Below are 14,929 nucleotides of genomic sequence, written 5' to 3' on the forward strand. Positions count from 1 at the left end.
GCCCGGCCCAGTCCCGGAGGCGCCAGACCCAGCTCCCAGGCATCCCGCTCGCTCATAGGCCCGCCGCGCCGCGCCCGCCCTGGCCAGGCCCGGCGCCGAGAAGGAGGGGCGGAGCCAGCGAGTTCGCGCCAAAATCGCGTAGCTGATCCCTCCCCAGCGGGCTACGTCGCGCCCTCCATTTTTTTCAAACCCTAGGCTGGGCGGGGATTGGTGGACTGGGCGCTCACGTGGTTAACGGTCGCGGGAAGCCGCGGAACCCGAACCTGCGGCTGGACCTGCGGAGACCCCAGACTCAGCGCCCGGGCCGCCCCGCCTCTGCCGGACAGCCCGCGCTGCCACCTCCCCCGCCGGCCGCCGCCCAGAGCGTCCCGGAGCCGCCGTTCGCCGCCGGCGCCGCGCAGGCCCGCCGCCGCCGCGGCCACCGGGCGCGCCCCGTCGCACGTGGCGGACCCGCCCCCTGGGCCGGCCGAGCCCTGGACTCCGGGGGCTCAGGTTCTCCGGTCCTCCGCCCCGGCCCCAAGGGCGCGATGAGCTTCCTGAGCCGGCAACAGCCGCCGCCGCCCCGCCGCGCCGCGGCCTCCTGCACCTTGCGGCAGAAGCTGATCTTCTCGCCCTGCAGCGACTGTGAGGAGGAGGAGGAAGAAGAGGAGGAAGAAGGCAGCGGCCACAGCACCGGGGAGGACTCGGCCTTTCAGGAGCCTGACTCGCCGCTGCCGCCCGCGAGGAGCCCCACAGAGCCCGGGCCCGAGCGCCGTCGCTCTCCGGGCACAATCCCCGGCAGCCCGGGGGAGCTGGAGGAGGATATGCTGCTGCGGGGCGCCTGCCCCGGCGCGGACGCGGCGGGCGGCGGGGCCGAGGGCGACTCGTGGGAGGAGGAGGGCTTTGGCTCCTCGTCGCCGGTCAAGTCGCCGGCGGCTCCCTACTTTTTGGGCAGCTCGTTCTCGCCAGTGCGCTGCGGCGGCCCGGGGGATGCGTCGCCGCGGGGCTGCGGGGCGCGCGGGGCCGGAGAGGGCGCCTGCTCGCCGCTGCCGGACTACCCGGGCACCCCGCCCCACAAGACCTTCCGCAAGCTGCGGCTCTTCGATACGCCGCACACCCCCAAGGTGAGAGGACGCGGCCGCCGGGGCGCCCAGAGCCCGCGCCGGCCCAGCCTTTTAAAAAGGCCGCGGCGCCGGGAGCGGAGCGCGGCGCTGCCCGGGTTCGGTTACATAACCGCCCGGCCTCACCCCCGCTCGCTCTCCGGCGCCGTAACAAAAAAGTTGGCAGCCCCTTTTTTGGGCCCTGCCCAGCAGTTGTCCGTTAAGATTATGTAACTGAACAATGGGCCTCGTCTGGAACTTCTTCATCTTTCAAAGGGCTGATCGGCACCGTCCAGGTGGCTGACGATTTAACGCCCGCCGAGTCGGGGCGGCCCAGAGCGTGGCAGGCGGGAGTGTGCCACCGATAACGCGCTTTGGAAGGATGCACCAGTGGTGCTGACCCGGCCATCTGACACTCCTCAGCGCCGCAGCCATCTGGTGCCTTTTAAACGCAGTGATCAGTCCTGTAATTTGGGCGGCGCACGCAGGAGTTCGGTTAAAAAAAAAAAATGCACTTATCATTTCGTATCAGGTGGCCTTTTGGGGGAAAGTTTGAGATACGGAGGGAGACTGCGCTTCGACTTGGGAGAAAAGGCTGGCTTTCAAGTATTTACAGTCTTTAAAAGGCTCGTATATAACTCGGGGTAGCGTTTAAGCCTCTTTCCGGAAAGAATATTTTATTTGGTAAGCGTTTGTTTACACCCTTGGGTTTGCAGTTCCCAAGTTTGATCAGCCGAAGTGTCTGGATTAGGAAGGTCCAACTGTTAAAAACCAGCGTGGATATTGTCTCCTGGACCCTCAGGCTTTCATATCATTGATAATGTCTCCTAAAGTAGGTATTCAGCACCTGTGTGTTGAGTGGCAAGTGAGTATGCAGATTACCACTTGTAGAACTTTAGAAGTAACAGCAGATTTCAAAGCAGACACTTCCCGAAATTCAGACAGTATCGAACTTAAAAGATTAATGTGGAAAATGTACCTTTTAAAGTGAGTTTCAGTCCAGGCTACTAGTCATAAACCTCAGGAGATGTGTGCTTTTTGTGCCTTACTTTTTATTGGCCGACTTGCCCAAGGCAAGTCTGGAAGTGAGGGGAGGAGCTCTATGGAGGTGGCTTTCAAAGCCCTACTTGGATGGGGGAGGGGAGCTTTTATGGGACTCCCAGAATGCTTTCTATTTTTAGATGGATTGAAAGGTTTCTTAACTTTTAGCTCCTAGAGTGAACTTAATTTTAGTTTTCATTCATATTCTTTTTAGGGTTAGAGTCCTGTTTTACCTGACTTTTTCAGGAAAGGTGGTTAGTATCCAGCTTCAGGCTCCTAAGTAAACCACTGTCTATTTTGCTTGAAAGATTAACTAAGGGTTGGTGTGTTGCTTTGACCTACACATTCAGCCAGGAGAAAGACTTGTTGAAAATTAGGTTGAGAAGGCTATCTATAGTGCTTGAATCCTAAGCATTTCTTTTCCTCTCCTAGAGTTTGCTCTCCAAAGCTCGAGGAATCGATTCCAGTTCTGTTAAACTCCGAGGTGGCTCTCTATTCATGGATACAGAAAAATCAGGAAAAAGGGAATTTGACGTTCGACAGACTCCTCAAGTGAATATTAATCCTTTTACTCCAGATTCTCTGTTACTGCATTCCTCAGGACAGTGTCGTAGAAGAAAGAGAGCATATTGGAATGAGTACGTTACTTATTTTCAACAGTTTGTTTCCTTAACCACCCACGATTGGTTTGGCATACTTAAAATTTAATTTCAACCAAATAATTTGGAAGTTTATGGGCTGAGAATTTTCTCCATTACTAGCAATTTTCAGGAATCAGCTATGGGAAAGAGTGGCTTGGGAAAGGAAGAAAGAAAAAGTCTAGATAAATTCTAGTACATCTGCTGGTGTCAAAATGAGGCAAGCAGAGAAAGTTGATTTAGAAAGGCTTTAATTTTGATATGTGTGGTGGTGGTGGTATATCTAAACAGGAACATTTTCATCACTTGGGCTGTATCTTGTCATTACAAAAGTAAATGCTTTCTTTTCGGTTTTCATTCATTAAATTTTCATTTTGCTATATATCTATCAGATAGTTTTGGATCTCTAGTTGATGGATCTGTCAAATATATTGATAGAAAAAATAATATTTTTCAGTTCCTGTGGTGAAGACATGGAAGCCAGTGATTATGAGTTTGAAGATGAAACAAGACCTGCTAAAGTCAGTAGCTTTTGATTTTTTCTTGGTTTTTAAAAAATTTTTCCTTTTATTGTTTTTGATATTTGTTTACTACTTAGCAAGCTATCATATATACATGTTGAAATTGAAAGCCACTCAGTCACGTCTGGCTCTTTGGACCCCATGGACAATATAGCCTGCCCAGCTCGTCTATCCATGGAATTCTCCAGGAAAGAGTACTGGAGTGGGTTGCCATTTCGTTCTCCAGGGGATCTTCCTGACCCAGGGATTGACCCAGGTCTCCTGCATTGCAGGCAGATTCTCTACCAACTGAGCCACAAAGATAGCCCATATATACAAGTTAAATAAGCATTAAAATAAGATAAAATTTTTAAATTTCATAGTGTTATCACCTTAGTGAAAAAATCACTTTCATACCTTTATATTATATATATATGGATACACTTTTTATTACAGAGAATTACAATTACTGAAAGCAATATGAAGTCTCGATATACAACAGAATTTCATGAGCTAGAGAAGATTGGTTCTGGAGAATTTGGTTCTGTGTTTAAATGTGTGAAGAGGCTGGATGGATGCGTTTATGCCATAAAGCGATCAAAAAAGCCATTGGCTGGCTCTGTTGATGAGTATGTATTAAAGATTTTGTCTTTTGCTCTTTTGTTCATCAGTATGGTGTTAGAAATGTTAAGGTTTTAGGTGGTCAGTCACTGAATTTAACCTCTAATATTTGAGAAGTTATAATGATTTAAATCAGATCCATTTCATTTTGTGCCATTAGTTTTTTGTGTTTTTTTAAATTTATTTATTTATTTTTTTTCCCCATTAGTTTTTATTGCATTTGGTAGAATAATATGAGGAGTCTGATCTTGGAACCTAACTTAAATTTTCTATTTCTAATAGCATCCATGAATTCACAGAGTAGAATTTTATCTTCCCTGAATCATAGGACCAGCAAGATTCCTTCTTTCTAACATTCTTAAATGGCATGATGTGTGCTTAGTCATGTCTGATTCTTTGCAACTCCATGGACGGTAGCTCACCAGGCTCCTCTGTGTGGAATTTGCCAGGCAGGAATACTGGAGTGGGTTGCCATTTCCTACTCCAGATTCTTTAATGGAAGCCTTTGGGAAAATCTCATACAGAGTTTTAATCCTCCTCTCTCTTAAGCAAGTTGTTCTTCAGCATAATGAATGATAGATCCAGAAGTCAAGATTCTCTTATGAACTTTCAGATAAGTTAGCTCAGTTTATCTTAAATAAAAATGATTTACGATTCTCTTAATCTCAAACTTCTAGGCAGAATGCTTTGAGAGAAGTATACGCTCATGCAGTGCTTGGGCAACATTCTCATGTAGTTCGTTACTTCTCTGCATGGGCAGAAGATGATCATATGCTTATACAGAATGAATATTGTAACGGTGAGTAATGGTTCCCCTGTAAATGTGTAAGCTCAAGAAAACGAACACCAAGGAAATAATTTATTTTTTATCTAAAGTCTTGCTCTAATTCTATATATCTTTTACCTGTTATAAATTCAAAGATCAAAAGCCTGACATGAATTTGAAGTGCAAGTTATTCTTACCTGGAAGATAAGATTGAAAACCTTGTTCTTTCTACCTAGATAGTAGAACCATGCATATTATTTGTATGTCTGTTACGCAAATTAAACTGATTTTCTTGAGAAGATAGCAGTCTTGCCATACATATTTTGGTATTCCTAGCACTTAGCATAGTGTGTGGGAGGGACATAGTAGTTAATAAGCCAAGCTCCCTGTATCTAGCCTTTGCTTTGCATTTCATTGTATGTGCTGCTGAAACTGATAATGGTTACTTATAAAATGACAGTGACTCTCCATTGATATAAATTCAGCCATTTGTTGAATCTTGCTCCCCCTACCATCTATCTACCCTTCGTTTACCACTAGAATTCACTGAAATGTTTCTGTAAAGAGAGAGTTATTCTCTTTAATTCCCTAGCTGTGCCTGCCTCCTTTCTTCCTCCCTGCCTCCCCCAAAAAAGCATTTATAAAGGTTTTACTTTGGACCTTTGTATGGTTTTTAATTTCACCAGGTCTGTCAACAGTCATCCTGGGTCCTTCCTTTTTCACTAAATCTTTGCCAAAGTCCTGGCCTCACTTCTGATTCTTACAAATCTGGTAGTATACCTAAATTTTATACCTAAAATTTTGTATATGATGGGTTTTTATTTCTGTACATCTTCAGTGAATATTAGAGAATTTAGAATTTATTGAACACTTGAGTAGCAAAGATTATTTTTGTTGATTCTCATTTTTTTCCCTAAGACCAGCCGTTTCATAGCTTGTGAATAAGTGGTATAATCCTCTTATTATAAATAAGTAGTAGATCAAGTTTTCTGTTTTGGAAAATAATGAACAAAACAGATGTAGAAGATCCATTTCTCATACCTGACTTCTCACTGAGTTGTCATTTTGTTCTACACCCTTGAAAAAATATAATTGCTCAGTATGCAGCATTGCTGCTGGTTTCACACATCTCTTGAAATGTTTCTATTCATATCATCAAAATATTTATGTAACTGTCACTATGCTTTGTGGACTATTCTGTTGCTTAACCTCCGTTTTTTAGTTACTGCACTTACTAATAATATAACTTGATCATAATACCTTCTTTCTTCCATATTTGCTAGACACCATCTCCTTCTAGTTTCTTTCTACCTCTCACCTTGTTGATATGGCTTGCTGTCAGCCACAGTCCAGAAATCACAAATTTGTAACAACCTACCAAATACGTGGTTGTGTTATTTAGTTGATTTTGAGATAACTGGCTTGGGCCTGGAATTTGGGTGAGGAGAAGAAGCTGTTTTGCTACCCTCTCAGATTACAAAGACCCTGTCCTGTAATAAAGTTAGATTATAAAATAATCTTTGGAAATAGTTTATTATTTTGGAGCAGTCTAAAGCACTTTAGGAATATGGGTCTTTCAAAAATATATAGACGTGTAAAATAGAACAGCCTCTTTGTATGGTGTTTTTGCGTAGATGAAAGAAAACGAGGCTATCTAGATATATTTGTGAACTCTTCTGTTTTCGTTTTCCACCATTTTCTCCACATAAACCCTTGAATGTCCTAATAGACCTAGTCTTTAGATCCTTTTCTGTAGTTTCACAGGGACGGATTCTGTTATAATTCATTTGTAGTGTTGATTAACTGATATCCTTTATCTTAACTGATTTTTTTTTATCACAAACAGTTGTTTGCATTTTGAGCCTGTTTTCTTGATTTGGTGATAGATGGAATTTCTACTCTTGATAAGCAGGTGTAGAAAAATGTTAATTGATAGCGGGGGAGAACCTGAAATATCAGATGAATGGCTTGCTCTTCTCACCTTTCTTACCCTTTCAGCAGCAGGATAGAAGTAACTGGCCCAGCTGTAGTTGCTAGACCCATTAAAAAGCAGCCATGTTATTTCTTGGCAAACTTGACCTAGGACTTCAAATTCACATATCCCAAAAAGCTTATTGACCTACTCCCTTTAGAGCTCTTTTTTTTCCACAGTTCAAGATTGTACAAATTAAGTTCGGAGAATATACCTAATCCTAAACTATACAGGTGTTTGATTTACTTTTATTTTTACCACACATTTGATGTTTTTGCTGTTTAGATTTGTTCAAATTACAGGACCTCCTTTTCTGAGTAGTATATCATTGACCTAGATTTTATTACCTTGCTTCTGGTTTTATTATTCCCAGCTAAGCTTTAAACAGAAGTGGTTTGTTTATTTTTTAAACATAACTCCTCATTTCCTCTGAGACAGAATATAAACAAAGTTTTTAATAAAACTTATGAAGTATAAGCTTAAAGTTTTTTACAGTATAAACAGATTAGCTGATTGGTTTGATTCTATAAAAGCAGGTTTGTTCTTTTTCATAGTAAGAGTGGTATAAATTAAAACTATACTAAGATACTGGATTTTACTTATAAAATTTGTAAACTCTGTTGTTATGTGTGTGGGAAAATAGGTATTCTTATACATTAAGCATGGAAGTGTGATTTGGTACAGCCTTCTCTAAAGGACACTCTGTGTGTAATCGTCCAGATTTGTCTTCCAAATCCCCAGATAACATAAGCTTATGCTAGCAGATTTTAAGTATTAGCCATTTTGAAATCAGGAACTGAGTGTATTTTATGTGAGCTTTCAGAGGTGATCAAGTCTTGGCATCGATACTGTGAAAAGCTGTACAAGGCTATTTTGTAGGGTAAATGGAAATGGCCCTCTCAGCTATAGGAATTTATCCTATGTGTAATAAAATAGTGTCTCTTACACACAGTGAATGTGTATATTACACTGTATATACCATTTGACCCAGAAGTTTGTTTGTAGGAGATAACAATATGTGTGAATTCCTGAGATTATAGTTTGTAGTATTAAAGGCTTGGAAATAATTTTTAAATGTCCATCAATTAGGGGATTGGTTAGTGCATTACCATTCAGTTATGCAGTGGAATTCTGTATACCTAAGAAAGGAGTGGTCTTTGTAAAGAATGATCTTCAAGATAATGAAAATGTGTTATTGCTTGTATAAAAAGGAGTTGAAAAGAATTCATAACGTTTCTCTGGGAAAGAGAACCAGGTGGGTTGCTAGAGTATGTATTGATAAGACAAGAGACTTTATATTATAGTTTGTACACATGTGAGTGTTTTAGCTATTGAAAGAATAAATACAAGTTTGATTTCACAAGCAGGTTGAAGAGAATAGGTCCTGTAAAATGTCACTTTCTTGGTTGCGTCTAGTCATACAGTAAAGATGAAAGAAAAATGATACTTCAGAAAGAAGAAAATTCTAACTTTTCTTGTGTTTGTTAGGTGGAAGTCTAGCTGATGCCATAAGTGAAAATTACAGAAGTATGAGTTACTTTACAGAAGCAGAGTTGAAGGATCTCCTTTTACAAGTTGGCCGGGGCTTGAGGTATATTCATTCAATGTCTTTGGTTCACATGGATATAAAGCCTAGTAAGTATTACAGATTCTCTGACCTATGTTCTTTAGGGTTTTAGAGAATAAATAACTTCATTAAAACAATATGGAAACATAAACATTTTGCTATGTTTTTTCATCGTTAGTTTTTTTTTTTTTAACTTTTTATTTTCTACTGGAATTCAGTTCAGTTGCTCAGTCGTGTCCGACTCTTTGCAACCCCATGAACCGCAGCACGCAACTGATTAACAATTTTGTAATAGTTTCAGATGGACAGCAAAGGGACTCAGCCATACATGTACATGTATCCATTCTTGCCCAAACTCCCCTCCCATCTAGGCTGCCACATAACATTGAGCAGAGTTCCCTATACTGGACAGTAGGACCTTGTTGGGTATCCATTTTAAATACAGCAGTGTGTACATTTCATTTTAGTTTTAAAAGATTTTTGACCCACTTAGTAGTAGTGTTTCATTTCCCATCACCTCTTCCCTTGTTACCCCAAAAGATCTGAAATAATAAGCTCATTTTTACTAAAAGCTGAAAAGAAATGTTCTGCAACTTATGGGAACCACAGTCTTAGAGTGGAACTGATGGGGAGACTAAAAGAACTGAAGTTTAAAGCCTGTCTCTTGTACTAGGCTATATAGATCTGTACTTTTAAATTAATGCTTGTGCAGCTAAGAGGGTTATTGTTATTACCGTTTTGTTCAGAAAACAAAATGGTACATGCATTTTAATTATCTTGAGTTTAAAAAAGGATGCAAGTGAACCCTACACTAACATTTTAGTGCAAATCCCTGTCGTCAAAAATAACATCATAAGGTACATACTGTTTTAGAACTTTTTTTAAAAGATGCTGTCTCTACCTTTCCATTTCAATAATTTTCTACTAGCCAGATCATATTAAAATTTTTCCTAGCTGACCAAAGTCCTTAGTAGTTGCTTCATCCAAACTAGTGTCCATTTCAGAACCATGCCTTACATCAGGGTAAATCCATTTTCTTTTTTAGGTTTTACCCTTCCCCTACTTAAATAATAATAATACAGACGTCTTGCCAGATTTCTTTTCTTCTGGGTTTGACTGGTTGCTTCCTTGCATCATTTAGCTAATTCCTTTTTCTATCTTTTAATTTAGAAGTTACAAGTAAAAGGTTGATGGATTAAATTAAACATTTTAGGCTAGGTGTTTTTAGGCATTGTCAGGTGGATTCTTTACCATCTGAGCCACCAGGGAAGCCCAACTAAAAGGTTGATGGATTTAGGTAAACATTTTAGGTTGAGTGTTTTTAAATTGAATTATTGAGGTTCTTTTTTTAATCTATGCTGTAGTGTCCTACTCTTTGCAACCCCATGGACTGTGTGATTTAAATCATTTTTCACAACTTAATTATATGAATTATATGAAGAATTTTTATATGTCAACTTATTAAAACATTTATTTTCAAAAAGGAAAAATTATGTTTGAAATGGTTGCAATTAATGTGGATCATTGAGGTTTCCCCATACTCATAGCTTGTATTAAATGTTATACAAACATAGGGGACCATTACATTACAGGTACAAAAGTTGAAAATATTAAGGCATGTAAAGTTTTGTGTGTTTTTTTTTAGGCATGTGAAGTTTTAAATTTACAAATATCCCCATAAAATAAGTTGTCCTGTAAATAAAATTGAAAAGACACTAGTGAATGTAACATTGATAAAACTACTAAAATAAAGTTTGCTGCTGAAGATTATGTTTATACAAACTTACCTGAATTAGATGAAAAAAAAAGTTTGTGTACAGTAGAAATAGTGAACCACAAAACCTCTTTAGGATATAGATACTGTATGGTCAGCCAAACTCAATAACTGCATGACTTGTTTTCACACCAGCCTTGTAGCATTAGATTAAAATTTGTGCTTCAGTAGCATCATGAATTAGTATGTTAATTGCCCTTTGTATTATTTCTAAGTAATTAGAACTGCTGAAGATCAATGTGTAGGTGACTAATGCAGTGGTTTTCAAGTGTTAAAGGACCAGTGCTAGACCAGAAAATGTATTTCTAGAAAATACAGTCCCTTTCATTCTCACTGGGTTTGGGATAGAACACATAGTCTATATGTATAAGCTCTTTCTGAATGATTCTGTTGTATGACTTGTTTGTGAACTTTGATTCTATTAATTGTTAGTATGGCTTACCTAAATAACTGTTTGACAGGTAATATTTTCATATCTCGAACGTCAATCCCAAATGCTGCCTCTGAAGAAGGAGATGAAGATGACTGGGCATCCAACAAAGTTATGTTTAAAATAGGTAAGAAAGAAAAGTAACCAAATTATTTCCTTAAAATAGAGGCTGTTTTGTTTTAATTCTTGACTGTATTTTTTTCAACACTTCTAGGTGACCTTGGGCATGTAACAAGGATCTCTAGTCCACAAGTTGAAGAGGGTGATAGCCGTTTTCTTGCAAATGAAGTTTTACAGGAGGTAGTTTTTCTTCTTTAAGTCATTTGCTTTGTAACACTTACTATCAGCTGCTAGAAAAGTATAAATGCAGATGTACTGAAATTTTAAGCTAATAACCAGTAGAAAGGTAATACAGAATAGAAAGTGTAAACTATTAGCTTGTTGGGGTATTTAATCTAGCAAAAGTCAATAAAGGCAAAAGATTTATCATATCCAATAGTGGTGGGGTTGCAGTGAAAAAGAAGTCTCCACGCATTACTGGTGAAACTTTAAAATGACAATGTCTTTTCGGAGATCAAAGTGTTAATATCTGTCAATATTTTAGAGTCACATCCCCTTTGACCCAGAATTTCCATTTCTGAGAGTCTCTCAAAGAAATATTCATATACAAATAACTTGAGAATGATGTTAATATTTAGCAATAAGGGAATGATTAAGTAAAGTATGGCATACAGTTAATAATGTGAAAGTGTGTGTTAGTCACTTAGTTGTGTCCAACTCTTTGTGACGCCATAGACGGTAGCCCACCAGGCTCCTCTGTCCATAGAATTCTCCAGGCAAGAATACTGGAGTGGGTTGCCATTTCCTTCTCCAGGGGACAACTTCCTGACCCAGGGATCGAATCCAGGTCGTCTGGATTGCAAGCAGATTCTTTACCATCTGAGCCATCTGGGAAGCCCCATAGTTAATAATACTATTTCAAAAACTGTGTTATAAAATATTTCTTCATAAGTGTTTTGAATAGAAATGGAATAACTAGAACAAAGGAATTGTATGACACTGTTCTGTTTATGTATATTTGTGTTGTATATGTATATGCATATTTCTAACTTGTTGATGTTTGTATTTTCATATGAATGCCCCTAGAGGTGAAGTTTCTTCTGAGAGTTGAGTGAGGCTGGTGATAAAGAGGAGGCCTTTTAGAAATAACCTGAATACTTGTAGAAATGTGTTTACCATCCCACCCCAAAGTGTATTGTTGTTTAGTCGCTAAGTCGTATCCTACTCTTTGCAACCCCATGGACTGTAGCCCGCCAGGCTCCTCTTGTCTATGGAATTTCCCAGGCAGGAATACTGCAGTGGGTTGCCATTTCCTTCTCTGAGGGATCTTTCCAGCCCAGGGGTTAAACCTGTGTCTCCTGCATTGTCAGGCGAATTCTGTACCACTGAGTTACCAGGAAAGCCCCAGAGTGTATATTACTTTGTCATTAAAAAAAATTATAATCTCCCCAAATTTAGCTTGTTCTCTGAATATGTCCTAAATTTAAATGTATCACTGGACATTTTAATTTAGTCTTATTTCTTACCCAAATCATCATTGAGGTGTAATCTTACTTTATTTCGGCCATCTTTATATTCCCTTAACTTTTTTTTCCCTTTAATTTTACAGAACTATACTCATCTACCAAAAGCAGATATTTTTGCCCTTGCCCTCACGGTGGTATGTGCTGCTGGTGCTGAGCCTCTTCCCAGAAATGGAGACCAATGGCATGAAATTAGACAGGGTAGATTACCTCGGATTCCACAAGTGCTTTCCCAAGAATTTACAGAGTTGCTAAAAGTGAGCATTTTATATGTGAAGCACTTTATTTACACAGTTCAATATTTTATTAAACTACATATCTTTGTATTAATTTTACTTCTCTTTTTAAGGTTATGATTCATCCAGATCCAGAGAGAAGACCTTCAGCAATGGCACTGGTAAAGCATTCAGTATTGCTGTCTGCTTCGAGGAAGAGTGCAGAACAATTACGAATAGAATTGAATGCTGAAAAGTTCAAAAATTCACTTTTGCAGAAGTAAGTGATGGGGCTTTTGTTTTTAATTTCTCAATTTTATTCTCAGATTTTAATTAGAAATGATTTATACTTTCCATCATTGAAGAATAAAGTGGCTTGGCATATTATATGGTTAAAGTTTGGGGACTTCTGCCTTGATATTTGACCTATAAATTGGCATTGTTTCTAAACTTTGAAATTATGGACTTAAAAGATTTTTAAACCTGCATATATTTGAAAGTGGTGATAATCCTTATGCCCAAATTGTCCCAAAAACTAAAATGAGCAAGTATCAGTTTTTTCTCTCCAAACTCTTGTCATAAATGACATTCTCCTCGAAATGTTCTGTTGACTTTTATGAAAGGATGAAATTAATGTCAATTAGGTTAGATGATTTTCACATTGGATCTGAATGACCTTTGACATTTTTGGAAAACTGGTTGGAGTGTTTATCTAATTCATTTGCTTTATTGCTACCATTTTTATTCTAACCTAATAAAACTGACTTGAAATACTTAAAGGTTCTTTTGCCATTAGTTTGATAGCCAGCATAGTTCGTATAAAGAGGAAGAAGAATTCTCCTTTTGTTGCTTATGTAAATAGATTTTCACAATATTATCTTTCTTTCTCTCCTTAATTGTGTCTTGGAGTAATGATGGCACACAAAAATCTCCCAGCTGATAATGTAGTTTGTATTTGGCCTCTTAGGATCCCTTTCTGGGATTAATAGCAGTGGGTGAAAAGTCTTGTTTCCTATTTTTATGTTGTTAGAGAACTCAAGAAAGCACAGATGGCAAAAGCTGCAGCCGAGGAAAGAGCACTCTTCACTGATCGGATGGCCACCAGGTCCACCACCCAGAGTAATAGAACATCTCGACTTATTGGAAAGAAAATGAACCGCTCTGTCAGCCTTACCATATACTGAACTACTCATTACCCACCTCCCCCCAAAAAAACTGTGACAAGAGAAAGCTAGGTTGAAATCACTGCTAGAATCCAGTTAGCAATTCCTTTTTCAATCGGTGTCAGTAGTTTTACTGAAATACCTTTTAGGACTTATTTGTGAATTACAGTTGAAAGCTGTATTTTGACCAGTGCTTTATCAGGCTTTTGTCTAGTCTTACCAGTCTGTTTTCTGTAGGATGTCAGTCACTGTTGGATGTTACACCAGCCTTTCCAGGGTTAACCACTGTGGTGGTGTGCTGCTTATGGTTTGCTGTTGCATTGTAATAAAAGGTATCTTTTCCTGTAGTGACCTGTTAAAAAAAGGACTCAAGGGCTTTATTACATACCTGTTCTCCCTTTGAAAAGGGAAATGCTAAGAGACTCAGTACTCCTCAGCTTTCGATGTACCTGTGTGTCAATCTTATATTTCTTCTTTTTTTTTTCCTAAATTGTGAATTATACTTGTATATCCAACTGGGAGCACTTTGTAGGCATTGCATGAACCATGGGATGATAATTCTGTGGAAGTACTGCCTTGTGAATTTGCTGCTATTTTAGTTTTGTCTTTGCTGTAAAATTGTAGCATTAAACAATCATTGTTGTTAATAGGCTTTCTTTTTAAAACAATTATGTGAAATATATAGCTGCTCTTGATGAAAGTAGCTATTTGCCTTTTTTTTCCTTTGAACTTTGAAGCTAGTGCATTGGAGAAATGCACCTCCCTCCTCTCCTTTGGAATGCTGTATTAATGTAGTATAATTATTACTGGTTTTGTACTTTTTTCCTGATAATACCCTTCTCTGATTCTTTTTAAAAAATGTTTTCTCCTTCCACCCAAGTTTTGTACCTGATTGTATTGTTAGTCTGTTTTTAAATGTTTTTCCTGGTTTCTCTTCAATATTTGTGTATATAAACTAATCTTGGTGATACTGTACATAGCTGTTTGAAATGCCAGAATGACTTCTGACTATCCCAAGCTTTTCACAAAATATATTTTATCTGTGATTAGCCATTTGACTAATAATACTGGCTAACAGATGTTGCAAAAAAAAAAATAGAATTTGTCTGTTGTTTGTTTTTCTATTTTCTTTTAAAACATGTTTGCACTTGTCTGTTTGACTTGTGTTTTATTAACATTGATTGGCATATTAAAAGTCACTCTGAGCTTACCTTCATTGTGTGAATCTTTGTGGTGCCTGTTTTCTACTATTTTTATCTCCATTATCACTACATTTGTTTTAACACTACATTTTAAAATGTTGAATATAATGTATTTGAAGTACTAAAGACAGAGGACACATTTTTGATAGAGTATGAAACATGATTTAATGATTAGCTTTAGTTCACATTGGGCTTCCTTGTAGCTTAGTTGGTAGACTCCACCTGCAATGCAGGAAACCCCGGTTCAATTCCTGGGTCAGGAAGATCCCCTGGAGAAAGGGATAGGCTACCCATTCCAGTATTCTTGGGCTCCCCTCATGTCAGCTGGTAAAGAATCTGCCTCCAATGCGGGAGACGGGTTCTATCCTTGGGTTGGGA

At 39.2% G+C, this 14,929-nt stretch overlaps 1 protein-coding gene across 1 annotated transcript; it reads left to right on the forward strand.

The window, feature by feature from the left end:
• The first annotated feature begins 307 nt into the window (after positions 1–307).
• On the forward strand, positions 308–14,559 carry WEE1 (WEE1 G2 checkpoint kinase). Its single transcript, XM_065944697.1, has 11 exons — positions 308–1,103; positions 2,553–2,758; positions 3,216–3,279; positions 3,715–3,887; positions 4,557–4,678; positions 8,106–8,252; positions 10,420–10,515; positions 10,603–10,688; positions 12,058–12,228; positions 12,321–12,466; positions 13,217–14,559. The coding sequence occupies exons 1-11, from the start codon at positions 528–530 to the stop codon at positions 13,368–13,370; spliced, it is 1,941 nt and encodes a 646-aa protein (XP_065800769.1). The 5' UTR covers positions 308–527; the 3' UTR covers positions 13,371–14,559.
• The last annotated feature ends 370 nt before the right edge of the window (positions 14,560–14,929 follow it).

The sequence above is a fragment of the Muntiacus reevesi genome, chromosome 9, assembly GCF_963930625.1.
Source record: "Muntiacus reevesi chromosome 9, mMunRee1.1, whole genome shotgun sequence".
Lineage (NCBI taxonomy): Eukaryota > Metazoa > Chordata > Mammalia > Artiodactyla > Cervidae > Muntiacus > Muntiacus reevesi.

What these genes read in the sequence shown, in the direction of transcription:
- WEE1 (XM_065944697.1), top strand. Translation starts at nt 528, where the DNA reads ATGAGCTTCCTGAGCCGGCAACAGCCGCCGCCGCCCCGCCGCGCCGCG. An exon ending in AAGAGAGCATATTGGAATGA is followed by an intron (nt 2,759 to 3,215) that starts GTACGTTACTTA and finishes AATATTTTTCAG; the next exon opens with TTCCTGTGGTGAAGACATGG. An exon ending in AAAAATTCACTTTTGCAGAA is followed by an intron (nt 12,467 to 13,216) that starts GTAAGTGATGGG and finishes TTATGTTGTTAG; the next exon opens with AGAACTCAAGAAAGCACAGA.